At 39.7% G+C, this 14,311-nt stretch overlaps 1 protein-coding gene across 3 annotated transcripts in view; it reads right to left on the reverse strand.

Annotated features, from left to right (window-relative positions):
* LOC116316047 (RCC1 and BTB domain-containing protein 1) overlaps window positions 1-14,311 on the reverse strand; it is a 47,347-nt gene that overhangs the window by 5,447 nt on the left and 27,589 nt on the right. For all 3 annotated transcript variants that reach the window (XM_031734518.2, XM_039599837.1, XM_031734520.2), the window contains exons 3-8: window positions 3,242-3,392; window positions 2,993-3,159; window positions 1,653-1,811; window positions 1,452-1,559; window positions 395-537; window positions 137-327 (exon numbers count right to left, since the gene is read on the reverse strand). In XM_031734518.2, coding sequence (XP_031590378.2) covers window positions 137-327; window positions 395-537; window positions 1,452-1,559; window positions 1,653-1,811; window positions 2,993-3,159; window positions 3,242-3,392 — 919 coding nt within the window. The remainder of the gene's footprint in view (window positions 1-136; window positions 328-394; window positions 538-1,451; window positions 1,560-1,652; window positions 1,812-2,992; window positions 3,160-3,241; window positions 3,393-14,311) is intronic.

Here is a 14,311-nt window from a genome sequence, read left to right on the forward strand (position 1 = left end):
ACATCAAATAAAAAAGGCTTCATAAAACAAACAGTGATCAATAGCCATACATTTGTGTTTAATGGAATGAAATCACAAAATTAATAATACTACATAATTAGTGCTATTGTTGGACTCTTTCAAATCATTCTCTTACCCACTGAGAGAAGCCTCCACATTACTGAGGGGGTGGCAAAGCAGGCAAAGACATCATCGGTACAGGCAAAGTGTGTCAGGTGAGGGAGCACTATGGACTGGCCCCTGCACTGGCCCCACATGTACACCTGACCGCTCTGGGTTTTAGCAGCTGACGTGTGTGTGGAGTGACAGGCAGCAATCTCTACAATTCTGTTAAAGGAGCAGAGAAGTCAGTGGATGGTGGTGCAGTGACAGGATGTGTGATGCTTTACCTCACCTCTCTTTCTCAGTCAGAATCTGAACTGGGCTCAGCTGGTTGCTCTTGTTGCCAGTGCCCAGTTGTCCATATGTGTTGGCACCCCAAGCGTAAAGCAACCCTTCATCTGTTAGTGCCATGGAGTGTGCATATCCTGACACGATCTAGAGAGGGGAAAAAAAAATCAAACAATTTTCAATTTAACATAGTATTTTAAACTCTTGTCTACAATAAATAAAATAATAATAAATTATTAGCAACACTTGTTAATACATTCTGTACTACAGATTTGCTTATTACAGCCTCTTAATTGTGGTTTCAATTCAATTTTATTTATACAGCGCCAAATCAAAACAATAGTTGCCTCAAGGCGATTTATATTGTAAGGTAGACCCTACAATAATACAAAGTTTCCTGTGTAAAATATTGTATTTTGGGGACTTTTTGGACAACATACAGCATCACACTCAAATTCTGGTGTTTTATAATTTTTCTGGCAGTAGTTTCACAGGAGTGCTAACATTTTAAATGATTACTGTAAAGAATGCTCATTTAAGGGGAAAAAAACATAAAAACAAGTGAATATAAACCCAACTACAATTTAAATAAATAAAGTCACAGGCCCTGCATAAATCTGCATATCTGCATATCTAACATAGAGCTACTTATGCAATTTTATTCTGCACAAAAGAATATAAAATTTACAAATTTATTTATGAAAGTACTTTTCTGCATTAAAACAAAATTAAAAAAAGGTCTAACCTTTGATATTTTGGATAGAGATGTTATTATATATCATTTTAGATACTGGTATGTGTGGATTTTTGTTTTCTATGATTAGCATACGGATTATTGAGTTTCTGACACAAACAAGTCTAGTGATTATAATCAGTTCATTCCTGAGTCCTTGTTTTTGCCAAATTCCCTCAAGGCATTCGGCCAACCCAAAAACATAATACCTCAGGATCTAGCTGTAGTTGAGGCATATAAAAACATTAAAATATATGCAATCTTTTTTTAAAACTTCATACAAGTAGGAAAATTATTTCACAGTAACCTGACGTGTGTAATCTCACACCTGTTGCACACATAAACCCTGCAGACCAACAAGTCGACAGGGGGTGAGCTGGTTCCCATTGTTTCCAAGTCCAAGTTGTCCGTTGCCGTTGTAGCCCCAGCCGTACACCTAGAGAGACACAAAGAGAACATGAGTGCTGCTTCGGTGAGAGTAAGCCAATACTGTTTCATAAAGCTCCAGGATAAGTTTAAAAAAAATCACCTCTCCATTGTCCACTACTGCCAGGGATGAGGTCTGACCACAGACGATACTCACAGCCACCTTGTTCTGCAGGCAGCTGGACACTCTGCGGGGTGTGGGCTGGTTCGCTGTGGAGCCTGAGCCCACTTGACCACAGTTATTGTAACCCCATGCATACACCTGCCAGGCAAAAAGGTAAAGTTAAGAATAAGAACAGGATGAAATTCTCTATGAAAGCCAGATACTTTAAAAATCATTTCAAAAGGTTATTACTCCCTCTGACTTCCCCTTCAAGTCAACAGATTTACCTTAAGGTCAAAGTGATAATGTAATATAAAGCTACTTAAAATGATGGTTCTTACTGCTTACATTGTTTGTACTGACAACATAAAGGCATACAAGGAATGATATAGGAGGATTATAAATATCACATTATAGTTTGCATCCAAATATCATGTCACATTTGACCTCTGACCTCACTTTTACATTTCACATCTGGCTTTTTTTAAGCTGACCCCATAACGTGTTACATCTTTAAAGAAAATACTGTCGAGAGAAAGAATGAGCTGCATCGTTACTGTCAGAGATGAGGTATAATATTTTATAATAAGCTCAAGTTATTCGTTGTTTAAGTCATTTACAAATCAATACCTATTATCTTTTACCTACTCCTCCATAATGTTCGTGAACTCAAAGTCATGCTACCCTTATCTCATTTTTAGTGTACTACAAATGTATGCATTTACATTTTATTTTTAATAACATCATTTATGAAAGTATGTGTAAACAAAATGAAATGTAAATATATTATACTAAATAATATAACACTATCCCCTTAAATGTAAATACTGTACAAAGAGTGAGCTGACTTGGCTCATGTTTAATGGTTATTACTGTTTTTTTGTTTGTTTAATTTTTTTGTAAGATTTGCAAGAACATGTCAGCCATGTTCACAGCAGTGAATGATGTTCCAAATGTGATTATTGTATCAGCTGTATAACAAGAAAAATACACAGACTCTCCGCCTACCAAGATAGCTGCGTCCCTCATATTAGGAAAAAAAAAGTTTGACCAGCCAGCATCTAAGAGAGCTCACTAACTGTGTGAAGCAATTCGAAGCACAATACATTCCTTGTGGCTGGGCTTATTTTTCTAGGTTCTTAACTCAGGGGGCTCAAATGTAGCTGTGACTGGAATACGGGTAAGTGTTAGGGTCTGTTAACTAGGTGACAGCTTTAGTCAGAGCAGAGTCATCTGTGTAATTAGAAAAGTTTCAAACAGCCTTCTGTATTTCCCTCTCTCTAAATCTGCTGTAAAAGTAAATTATTTTTGTCTCTCTTCTTTAACTCCTACAAACTCACTTCTCCTGTATCAGTCAGAGCCATTGAGTGGTGAGAGCCACAGGCCACCTCTGTGACCTTCTTATTGAGCAGGTTGGCAGACACGAGCACTGGAGCTACTCCTTGGTTGGTTGTCCCATTTCCCAGCTGGCTGTAGCCATTATGGCCCCAGGCAAATAGCTCTCCATCTGAAATACAAAGAGTTTAGTCATTCTCCTGCACTTTTTAATCCAACTGTAAAGAGGAGGATTACATCTTTTGTTAAGCTACCCTCTGTGGCCAGCAGGATGTGGGGTCCACTACCGTAACTCAGGCTAACAACCTTTCTGCCGCTCAGGAAGTCCAATTTTTTGGGTACAATTGTGCTCAGGCTGTCCCCTGTTCCCAGGCAGTTGCTGCAGTTCAGCCCAAACACAAACACCTGAGTGTGGAGGTCGGGGGAGAGGAAAAAAGAAAAAAAGAATTCACTGTTGATTGGTGATAAGGAGTGCTAAACAGACAGCGCCAGTCAGCTGAGTAGGGAACGGGTCAGAGTACAAACACAGAAACATCAACACCAGCAGGCAACACTGAGAGGAAGACGTGTGTTAATTGTGCAATAACATAGATAGAAAAGATCATTTTAAAAGAAAGGTGAATTTTCTTTCCTCACTTAAATTCATTACAATGGTATGAAAAATCTTTTTATACTTGACAAAGTTCCCATTCACAAACCTCTAAAAAGTGTTTTTCTTATCACAGCAGTACCATGATTTAGCCACTTAGCATGTCTTAAAGCAGAGGTGCTCACATTTCTAGGGGCCAGGAACCCCCAATTGGAGAAAAAAACCTTTCAAAGGACCCCCCCTTTCTCTTAAAATCTTAACATTGATTTAGCTGGCTTGGGTTTCGCATCACCTGATAATGTAGACTGGCTCAAATATTTGTTAATGCTTATGAGCTAGATAATGTGCCAAGATACAAACCAAAAGGAGTGATTTGTTGCAGCCTTGCAAACAAATCATTTTATGACAAACTAACATAGAATTTCTTCTGGCCAAACAATAACCTTTTTTTTATTATTTATTTATTTATTTATTTATTTATTTATTTATATAGTTGGTTGGTTAGTTAGCTAACCTTTATTTAACCAGGAGAATATGACTCACAAGCATGTCCTTGCCAAGAAAGACAGCAGTACAATAAACAGAGGTGTGTGTGTTATGCAACTCTATTTTATGCAACACAGACAAATACACACAGAAAAAAAAACACAAATTAACTACAGTAAAATACAGCCGATTAAAAAAACGAAACCAACCAAAATTTAAAACTAAAACTTCAGCATCAATAAAGCCTAAAAAAAACCCAAAAAAACCCCCATCAATAGTCTTTATAATAAGTCATTGTCAGTAACGAGGGTAATAATATTCAGGCAAAACATTTTCAGGCTGAAGGAAGTGCAGTCTCTTTAAGTTCATTTAGTGAGACCACTTCCTTAAATTTAGTTAATTTTGCATCTGATTCTAGGAGTAAGGAGCTGCAAAGTTTAATGCTCTTTCTCTAAGTTCAGTGGAAATCTTTAAAGCACACAGAAGATACGAGTCTTGGGACCTAAGGCAATAAGTTAACAAACTTTCTGATCAATGTAAGTCAGTAAGATGGGAACAGACCAAGATATTATCAATAAGACTATATCAGAGGTTGAGTCTTCAAAATGGCAAAGCAGATCACCCGACCTAAGCATACAATGTACAGCATGTGACTCTTAAAAGCTTTAAAGTTTATAATAAATCTCAGTCCTCCATGACAGACAGAATCCAGCATATTTAAGCACAGTGAAGATCCCCTTGCATCACCATAATCGAACACTTTCACAAGAGTGGAATCAACATCTTAAGAGGTAACGACACACAACATGGTATAAACTGTGTATATAAATTTTATTAAAACATTTTCAAACCCTTTAGCTGGGTTGCAGAATCCTGGAGAACCACTGAGCTAAAACACCAACAACATCAAAGTAATTCAAATCAACTAGCTAGCTACTGCAAGTTTTAGTACTAATTAAAAAAGGATGAAAAGACCAGAGATCCATCCTTTTAAACAACTGTCTTTAACCCTTTATCACCCAAGTATCATACAGGCTGTCTGGACTTATTTTGTAATTTTGGCTATAAAATTACAAGATAATTCTCATCTTTCAGGAACATTTTTTCAATGTTCAGACAGCAGAACTTGTGAATGCTTTGTGAACCGTGATACACTGACTATCCCTGTAAAGCCTCCCTTCTTTTCTTTCCGAAACTGTTTGAGTTTTGCCTTTAGTACAAATGGTAATGGAGTTAGGGTCATTTAAAGAGCCCTCTCCCTAAGTCTGATTTTGTCAGAGGTTTCTTCCTGTTAAAAGGGAGTTTTTCCTTCCAACTGTCACCAAAGCCTTTGCTAATAGGGAATCATCTGATTGTTGAGGGTTTCTCTGTTTTCTCTGAGTTATTGTAGGGTCTTTATCACCTTACAATATAAGGTAAAGTGCCTTGAAGCAACTGTTGTTGTTCTGTGTTACACCATGTGAATAAATACTTTTCAGCAAGTCTCAACATTTTTGAGCTTTTTTAAAATGGCAAATAACTGATTTTCAACACTAGCAGTCAACTGCAATCTTTACACATCAGGCTGCTACATACAACATTTATAATTATTATGTGTGCCTATGACAAGAGGCACACATATTACTATTCCTCGGATTTATTATTCTTATTATTATTATTATTATTATTTTCCTTTTTCCGCCTGAAATTTTGCAGTGTATCTCGACCCGCAGTTTTGAGACAAGCTTCATATATGTTACCTCATTTTGTGCGGCTGGATCTGGAATGGTGTGCTATGACTTTTGGTGTTTATGAATATTATAGTTTTTTAAATATTAATATTTTAGTGAAAATTTTCCCGCGCTCCTCTGCCAAACAGTTTTGACAATAGGGGTACATATGTTACATCATTTTGTGCGGCTGGAGCTGGGCTAGTATGGTGTGACTTTTGGTGTTTATAACTTTTATAGTTTTTGAAATATTTAGATTTTAGTGCAAATTTAGGCCAATTTCTAGGCTCCTGAGAAAGATTCTGCTTTTGGCACCATAGAAACAGACTTCATTTGTGGTGTGTTGGCTCTCTCTAGTGGTATACCGGGAGTAGTACGGCCTAAAGGGTGCCATGCTTGGTGAAAACTACATATCCCACAATTCATAGCATGCCTCTACCGAGTCAAACAATGGCGGACACCACTGCTTTTATATGTCTTTTATTCGTGTTTCTAGGTCACAAAATACACTTTTAAGATATTTTCAGGCGAGAATGTAGGTGTGTAAACTTCAAATATCTGCTCATTTTATCAAGACATCCCATATTAGCGACAATTCTCTTAAGTGTTGCTGATAGCCGGCTAGCTAGCTAGCGCCGCTAGCTTAGCTAGCTAGCGCCCCTTCGTGAAAAACCACCCAGGCTTGGCTGATAGTGAGGTGGCTAAAATTTGTTTAATCGCCCGATCGCCGGCAAGGGTCTGTGTCTTAGGTGGACTTATTTTTCGTTTATATGGGCCGATGATGCTGGTCGATGTGGAAAAAATAACTGAGTTGTTTGGTGGTGGAGCTACAACAGAGGGCAGCTATCCACCGGTGTGTGACAGAAAGGACATGCCGCGAACGAGACATACAAGGCGGTGAGGTTACCGCGGATCGACCGCTGTTTGCTAACGCGGAGGTCAATCGTGGATGAGGAAAAGCAAAGGCAGGAGCGTGAGGTGAACTGAATTTCAGGTAAGACGTTATGACCTGCACTCTATTTGGGTCAGATATAAACCGAGTTTAGGTGTAGTTTATTTAGCAACAGCTCTCTTACGTGTTGCTGATAGCTGGCTGGCTAGCTAGCTAGCACCGCTAGCTTAGCGCGGCTAGCGACCCTTCGTGAAAAACCACCCAGGCTTGGCTGATAGTGAGGTGGCTAAAATTTGTTTAATCGCCCGATCGCTCGGCAAGGGTCTGTGTCTTAGCTGGACTTATTTTTCGTTTGTATGGGCCGATGATGCTGGTCGATGTGGAAAAAATAACTGAGTTGTTTGGTGGTGGAGCTACAACAGAGGGCAGCTATCCACCGGTGTGTGACAGAAAGGACATGCCGCGAACGAGACATACAAGGCGGTGAGGCTACCGCCGATCGACCGGTGTTTGCTAACGCGGAGGTCAATCGTGGATCAGGGAAAGCGAAGGCAGGAGCGTGAGGTGAACTGAATTTCAGGTAAGAAGTTATGACCTGCACTCTATTTGGGTCAGATATAAACCGAGTTTAGGTGTAGTTTATTTTCGCTGTGCTGACTTTTTCAATCACTTACAATAACTCGCACTGCGTGCTAGCTAGCACTACGGAGTTTGTATACAGCTGTGTGCGGGCTAAGTTACCGATGTTACCGATGTTGAACTTTATGACAGCCTCCCCTGTCATTCTCTCGCCTGTTGAAACTTCAGTCATGAAACTGATCAATGATCGGCTTTTCTCTCTTGTTTGTTTATCGCGCTAAACAACAGCAGCACGTTTAAGCTTGATCAGCTGTTGTTAGAATTCATTTGCTTTTAATTTCTAGTATCAGCTGATGTTTGCTGGAGCATGAAGATGAAATCAGGAGATGTCCTTACTGAATCATCAGAGCTGAACTGGTGATGGAGAAACAGGTTTACCCTTAGGTGACATGAATGAGTTGAAGGAAGTTATGAACTGTTTCTGACAGACAAATATACACCAAGCTCCTTTTTTGTGTAGCTGACAGCTGGTAACTGTGCAGGGGCGGATCTAGCAAAGCTTTTGCCAGGGGCCAGGTAGGGCATTAACAGAGAAAGGTGGACACAAAGATATACTTTTCTTTCTTACTCTCATATAAAATATTTAGCTTTTATTAAATAGTTATCTGAATCTTACAACCAAAGTTTGTATAATAATACACAAGATTGGCTGTAGACCATTGTTCATCATTCAGAACACTGTGTAAAAATAACAAAAACAAAAAGTGAATGCAAAAGTGCATAAATATTTATTTTACGTGTTTGATGTGTGTGGCGGGCGTGGTCTGCAGTGCCGCTGCAGGGAGGTGGACCCACCTGAGCGGCACCTGCAATCACGCCTCTCGGGCGTAGTCTGTGCTCTCTCGGCTGTTTTTGGGTGTGTGTCGGGCTGTGAGTTGAAAAGCTACAGCCGGCTGTTTGGGTACACCAACCATGTGTGAAAAGTGGTCCATAACGTAATGCTTCAAAGCGTGTTCATGCAAACATTGTCGGATCTGCCGTGGTACAATGGGACTTCTGCTCATGAACCTGTGTGCACAGCGCCTGCAAATCGGGGCTGTAATGGTAACTTCATCTTTACACAAAACTGTAAGCTGTTATCTGTGAAGCGTGAGCGGTGTTTGTTTTTACCATAGTTCATGGTGGAGAATGGCTGCTCTTCTGAGTTTTGCTCTCTGTAGCTGTATGAATGGCAAACTACACTGAATAGCAGCGGCATAGGCACACATAAAATTTCTTCTGAAATTTTCGCTTTCTAGTTATTATTGTTATTGTGTGGATGCTTTAAGCATCCACACTATTGAGTTCCTGTTTCTCTTTATTCTTTATACTTTATTATTGTGTGGATGCTTTAAGCATCCACACTATTGAGTTCCTGTTTCTCTTTATTCTTTATACTTTATTATTATTGTGTGGATGCTTTAAGCATCCACACTATTGAGTTCCTGTTTCTCTTTATTCTTTATTATTCTAGTTGCGTTCCGTACACTTTTTGGCACTTAACTAGTGCCACAATTTTCAGCCGATTTTCACCGTTCAAATTTTAAACTATTCTGCTATTTCTGCTAATGTGCGCTATATCTTTTGGTATTTTATACTGTTATACTTTTTAAAATATTAAGCTTTTTGTGCTTATTTTTGTCCCATTGAAATGAATGGGAAACTTCCGCAATTCTGCTAAAACTTGCTTGTTTTTGAAACTTAACTACTTTTTCCTACTTTCACGTAGAACAACCATTCAAACTTTAAAATGTTCTCAAATTACTGGGCTATTCAGGAATAAATCAGCTTTTTCAAATCTTTTACCGTTTTACTTTTATGCCTCTTAAAGTTTTGAGTTGCAAAATTGTGATTTTTCACAAAATACATGCGTTGTTATGGTTGCTATGCACTTGGCTTCCAGTGTGCCACTGAAGGTTTTGCAGTCTTCTCTTCATGTCCGAACAACTTCTTGCTACTTGCTCAATTTTCACTCAACTTCCACAAATTATACATCAAAACGTAGGTATTTTTGCTGGCTTTCAGAAAATGTCACCATCATTGTTGTGAGATTTATAGAATTTTGGCAAATCTCCTCAGACCAACACAAAGTCTCAAAAATCCCCATAGAAAGTCAATGGAGAGCTTGTTCAAAATCACAGCTTGATTTCTGTAATGAGAGGCATATTCGAATCGTCATGTCTCCTTAACGAAGCGAAGTTAAAACATGAGGCTTGTCCCAGTATATCTTCAGACACTCCTGACACTCACAATTCAAGAATTTCTTTCTCACCTATTACCATTCTGAAATGAGTTAGACTTGTTTGAGGGTAGGAAATTCGTCCTTCGCTCAGATTTCTTCAGATTTCAAACTCTGGAAATGATCCACTTTTTTCTCTCTCGTCATATCTTTTTAATGGATATCAACAGAGACCTGAAAATTTCCAATATTGTTCACCAAAGCCTGCTGTCTCTTACGGTGAAAAAATGATATTGATACTCCAAATAGATTTAGAGTTAGAAAGCGTTGTTTGAGGGCAAGTCAAGGCAGTTTTTGCTTTGCTCTACTCAGTTATGGTGCATTAGAAGTCAAATATCTTTAATAATTCATATTTTAATGATAAATTGTCAACACTTTAAGATTCCCTGATCTCTTCTGAACAAAACGGTGTAAGAATGACCGTTCTAGCCCCTACGGTGAGGAAAATATGGCCATTTGTTTGAGAGGAATCCTCACTATGAGAAATTCACTGCAGAAATCCTGTCTCTGTGCTCTGTGTGTGTAAAACGGCTGCACCTGTTTTGGCGGGGAAAAGTGCACAGGCTCTCTGATTGGTGGATTCAAATTCAGCAGCTCCCAGGCTGCTTGACTGACCTAGAAACTTACTTCTCTCCCTGTGTGTGTGTGTGTGTGTGTGTGTGTGTGTGTGTGTGTGTGTGTGTGTGTGTGTGTGTGTGTGTGTGTGTGTGTGTGAGAGAGAGAGAGAGGGCGAGACAGAGTTTTTATGGGAGCATCTTATTGTATGATTTAAATTCAATATATTTAGGCTGGTTGAATGAATTTGATCCTGTGTGTCTCTCTGTGCATGTGTGTTTCCATATGTTTCCATATTTGTGATTTTGTGACTGTTACACTTTTTTTTTGCTGAGTTTTTTTTTTTCATTTAACAAGTACATTTGAAGGACCCTTAGCATGTTCAGCATTTTTTCAGCTGTCCATTTTGCTTTTCCAATTTTTCTGTTTAAGTTGTTACTATTGTGCTGATTCATACTATTTCTGCTATTTTATAAGATTTGTGCTAAATATAGTATTTCTGCCCAATATAGTATTTCTGATTAATTATAGTTTTTCTACCAAATCATATTACAGTATTTCTGCTTTTATACCATTTGTGCTTAATATAGTACTTCTGCTTTTTATAGGATTTGTGCTTAATACAGTATTTCTGCTAAATGTAGTATTTATGCTTAATCACACTATTACTATATATTTCTGCCAGCTTCCTAGCCAGCCAATCATATCTGAGGTCTGCCGCTTTCTTCTCTCATCATATCTCAGCGACGGATGTACAAAGAGCAATGAAAATCGCAGTCAAAGTACACCAAAGTCCGCTGATTCACCCAGTACAAGAATTATGCTTCTAGTCCACCTAGTTTTTGAGTTACACGACATTTTGTAACTCCAAAAACGGCGCTCTTTGCCTCACACATGATCTAATTCTGACTGCTCATCACCCTGTTTCCCAAGAGCTCACTGTCTTTCCCAGTGGCGCAGCTGGTAATGACACAGGTCTGCAACACAGAGGTCGCAGGTTCAACTCCACCTTGGACAACATGTTTTTGCCCTACAAATTAATACACTATCACAGACAAGTAATTCATATTCATCATTTATTACAATTCTCAAAACTTTTTACCAGCTTTTCTAATATGGACCTCACATTCTTCTTAACACTCCATGGCACAAATACTCTTCCCTTTAGGCTCTGTGAATGTGTGTGTGTATCAATATTTCTCCCATTTTAAAGTATTACTCCTCCATAATTGATTTCTCTTAAATCAAAGTACTTTTACTACATCTTAGTACTTCTGCTCAATCATAGTATTTCTGCTAAATCATAGTAATTTTGCCAAATCATGGTTTTTGTGCCAAATCATCAGAATCGTGTTTATTGGCCAAGTATATGTGCAGACAAATACAAGGAATTTGGTTCCGTAGATGGTGGCTCTCGAGCACAGCAATGTAAATCTCACACACACACACACACACACACGCACCCACACACACACGTATCTATATATACATTGCACATGCATACACATACATACACAAAGCTGTGTAAACCAACTATAAATAACTAATCTAAACGTATATACATAAAAGACAGAAATGAAATGAGGTGGAATGAATACTGCAGAATGTACATAAGGTGCAGTTGCAGTCTGGCAGTGGGAGCAGTGTGACAGTTCAACTGTTTAGAAGGGAGATGGCGAGGGAAAGAAACTGTTCCTGTGTCGGGTGGTCCTGGTCTGCAGGCTTCTGTACCGCCTGCCAGAGGGCAGCAGATCAAAAGTCTGTGTCCAGGGTGTGAGGGGTCTCAGATGATTTTCCTGCCCGTTTCCTGGTTCTTGAGAGGTACAGATCCTGGATGGAGGGCAGGGGGCGCCGATGATCCTTTCTGCTGCCCGTACAGTCTGCTGCAGTCTGCACCTGTCCTGTTTAGTGGCTGCACCATACCGGACTGTGATGGAGGAGCACAGGACAGACTCAATGACTGCAGTGTAGAACTGGATCAGCAGCTCCTGTGGAAGACTGTACTTCCCCAGTTGTCTCAGGAAGTACATCCTCTGCTGGGTCTTTTTGAGGATGGAGTTGATGTTGGTCTCCCACTTCAGGTCCTGGGAGATGGTGGTACCCAGCAACTTGAAGATCTCCACAGTCGACACAGGGCTGTCTGATATGATGAGGGGGGGGGGCAGAGTTGAGGGATGTCTCCTGAAGGCCACTGTCATCTCTACAGTTTTAAGAGTGTTCAGCTCCAGATTGTGCTGACTGCACCAGAGTACCAGCCGCTCAACTCATCATAACATTTGTGTTATGTTATAGTATTACTACTAAGTGGAGGAATTTCTGTCATGTTACAGTATATGTACTGATTACAGTATTTCTGCCAAATATAGTATTTCTGATTAATTATAGTTTTTCTACCAAATCACAGTACAGTATTTTTGCTTTTTATAGGATTTTTATAGGATATTTATATTGCTTAATATAGTATTTTTGCTTTTTATACGATTTGTGCTTTATACAGTATTTCTGCTAAATATAGTATTTATGCTTAATCATACTATTTCTATATATTTTTGCCCAGGTCCTCTGTGAAGACTGAGACATTCAAATGTACATATCAGGGCCTGCACGGCTTCCAAGCCGGCCAATCATATCTGAGGTCTGCCGTTTCTTCTCTCGTTATATCTCAGCGACGGATGTACAAAGAGCAATGAAAATCGCAGTCAAAGTACACCAAAGTCCGCTGATTCACCCAGTACAAGAATTATGCTTCTAGTCCACCTAGTTTTTGAGTTACATGACGTTTTATAACTCCAAAAACGGTGCTCTGTGCCTCACACCGCGATCTAATTCTGACTGCTCATCACCCTGTTTCCCAAGAGCTCACTGTCTTTCCCAGTGGTGCAGCTGGTAATGACACAGGTCTGCAACACAAAGGTCGCAGGTTCAACTCCACCTTGGACAACATGTTTTTGCCCTACAAATTAATACACTATCACAGACCACTAATTCATATTCATCATTTATTACAATTATGAAAACTTTTTACCAGCTTTTCTAATATGGACCTCACATTCTTCTTAACACTCCATGGCACAAATACTCTTCCCTTTAGGCTCTGTGAATGTGTGTGTGTGTCAATATTTCTCCCATTTTAAAGTATTACTCCTCCATAATTGGTTTCTCTTAAATCAAAGTACTTTTACTACATCTTAGTACTTCTGCTCAATCATAGTATTTCTTCTAAATCATAGTATTTTTGCCAAATCTTGGTTTTTGTGCCAAATCATCAGAATCGTGTTTATTGGCCAAGTATATGTGCAGACAAATACAAGGAATTTGGTTCCGTAGATGGTGGCTCTCAAGCACAGCAATGTAAATCTCACACACACACACACACACACACACACGCACCCACACACACACGTATCTATATATACATTACACATGCATACACATACATACACAAAGCTGTGTAAACCAACTATAAATAACTAATCTAAACGTATATACATAAAATACAGAAATGAAATGAGGTGGAATGAATACTACAGAATGTACATAAGGTGCAGTTGCAGTCTGGCAGTGGGAGCAGTGTGACAGTTCAACTGTTTAGAAGGGAGATGGCGAGGGGAAAGAAACTGTTCCTGTGTCGGGTGGTCCTGGTCTGCAGGCTTCTGTACCGTCTGCCAGAGGGCAGCAGATCAAAAAGTCTGTGTCCAGGGTGTGAGGGGTCTGTGATGATTTTCCCTGCCCGTTTCCTGGTTCTTGAGAGGTACAGATCCTGGATGGAGGGCAGGGGGCGCCGATGATCCTTTCTGCTGCCCGTACAGTCCGCTGCAGTCTGCACCTGTCCTGTTTAGTGGCTGCACCATACCAGACTGTGATGGAGGAGCACAGGACAGACTCAATGGCTGTGTCCCAATTCAGGGTATGCACGCTTGAAGCACGCATTTCAAGTGCGATTACGTCACCGCCACGCCGACGACGGCTGTCCCAATTCAAAGTGTACTTCAAATGCATACTCCAAATGCTCCGTCGATTTCCCCAAATATCAAGCGTGGTCCGGTGCACGCTGCGGGTTCTATATATCCCACAAGCCATAGCGCGCGGTGGGTGTGGATAATTTTGCCGCAAAATACGGCAGAAGGGTGCGGCAAGAGTGAACTGTCAAAAGTAAGTACTGAATATTATGTCACTTATTTATGTGCGAATGTTTAAGAACATTAAAACATTACTGTTGGCCACATGTCGGCAAAG

The sequence above is a fragment of the Oreochromis aureus genome, linkage group 16 (assembly GCF_013358895.1).
Source record: "Oreochromis aureus strain Israel breed Guangdong linkage group 16, ZZ_aureus, whole genome shotgun sequence".
NCBI lineage: Eukaryota > Metazoa > Chordata > Actinopteri > Cichliformes > Cichlidae > Oreochromis > Oreochromis aureus.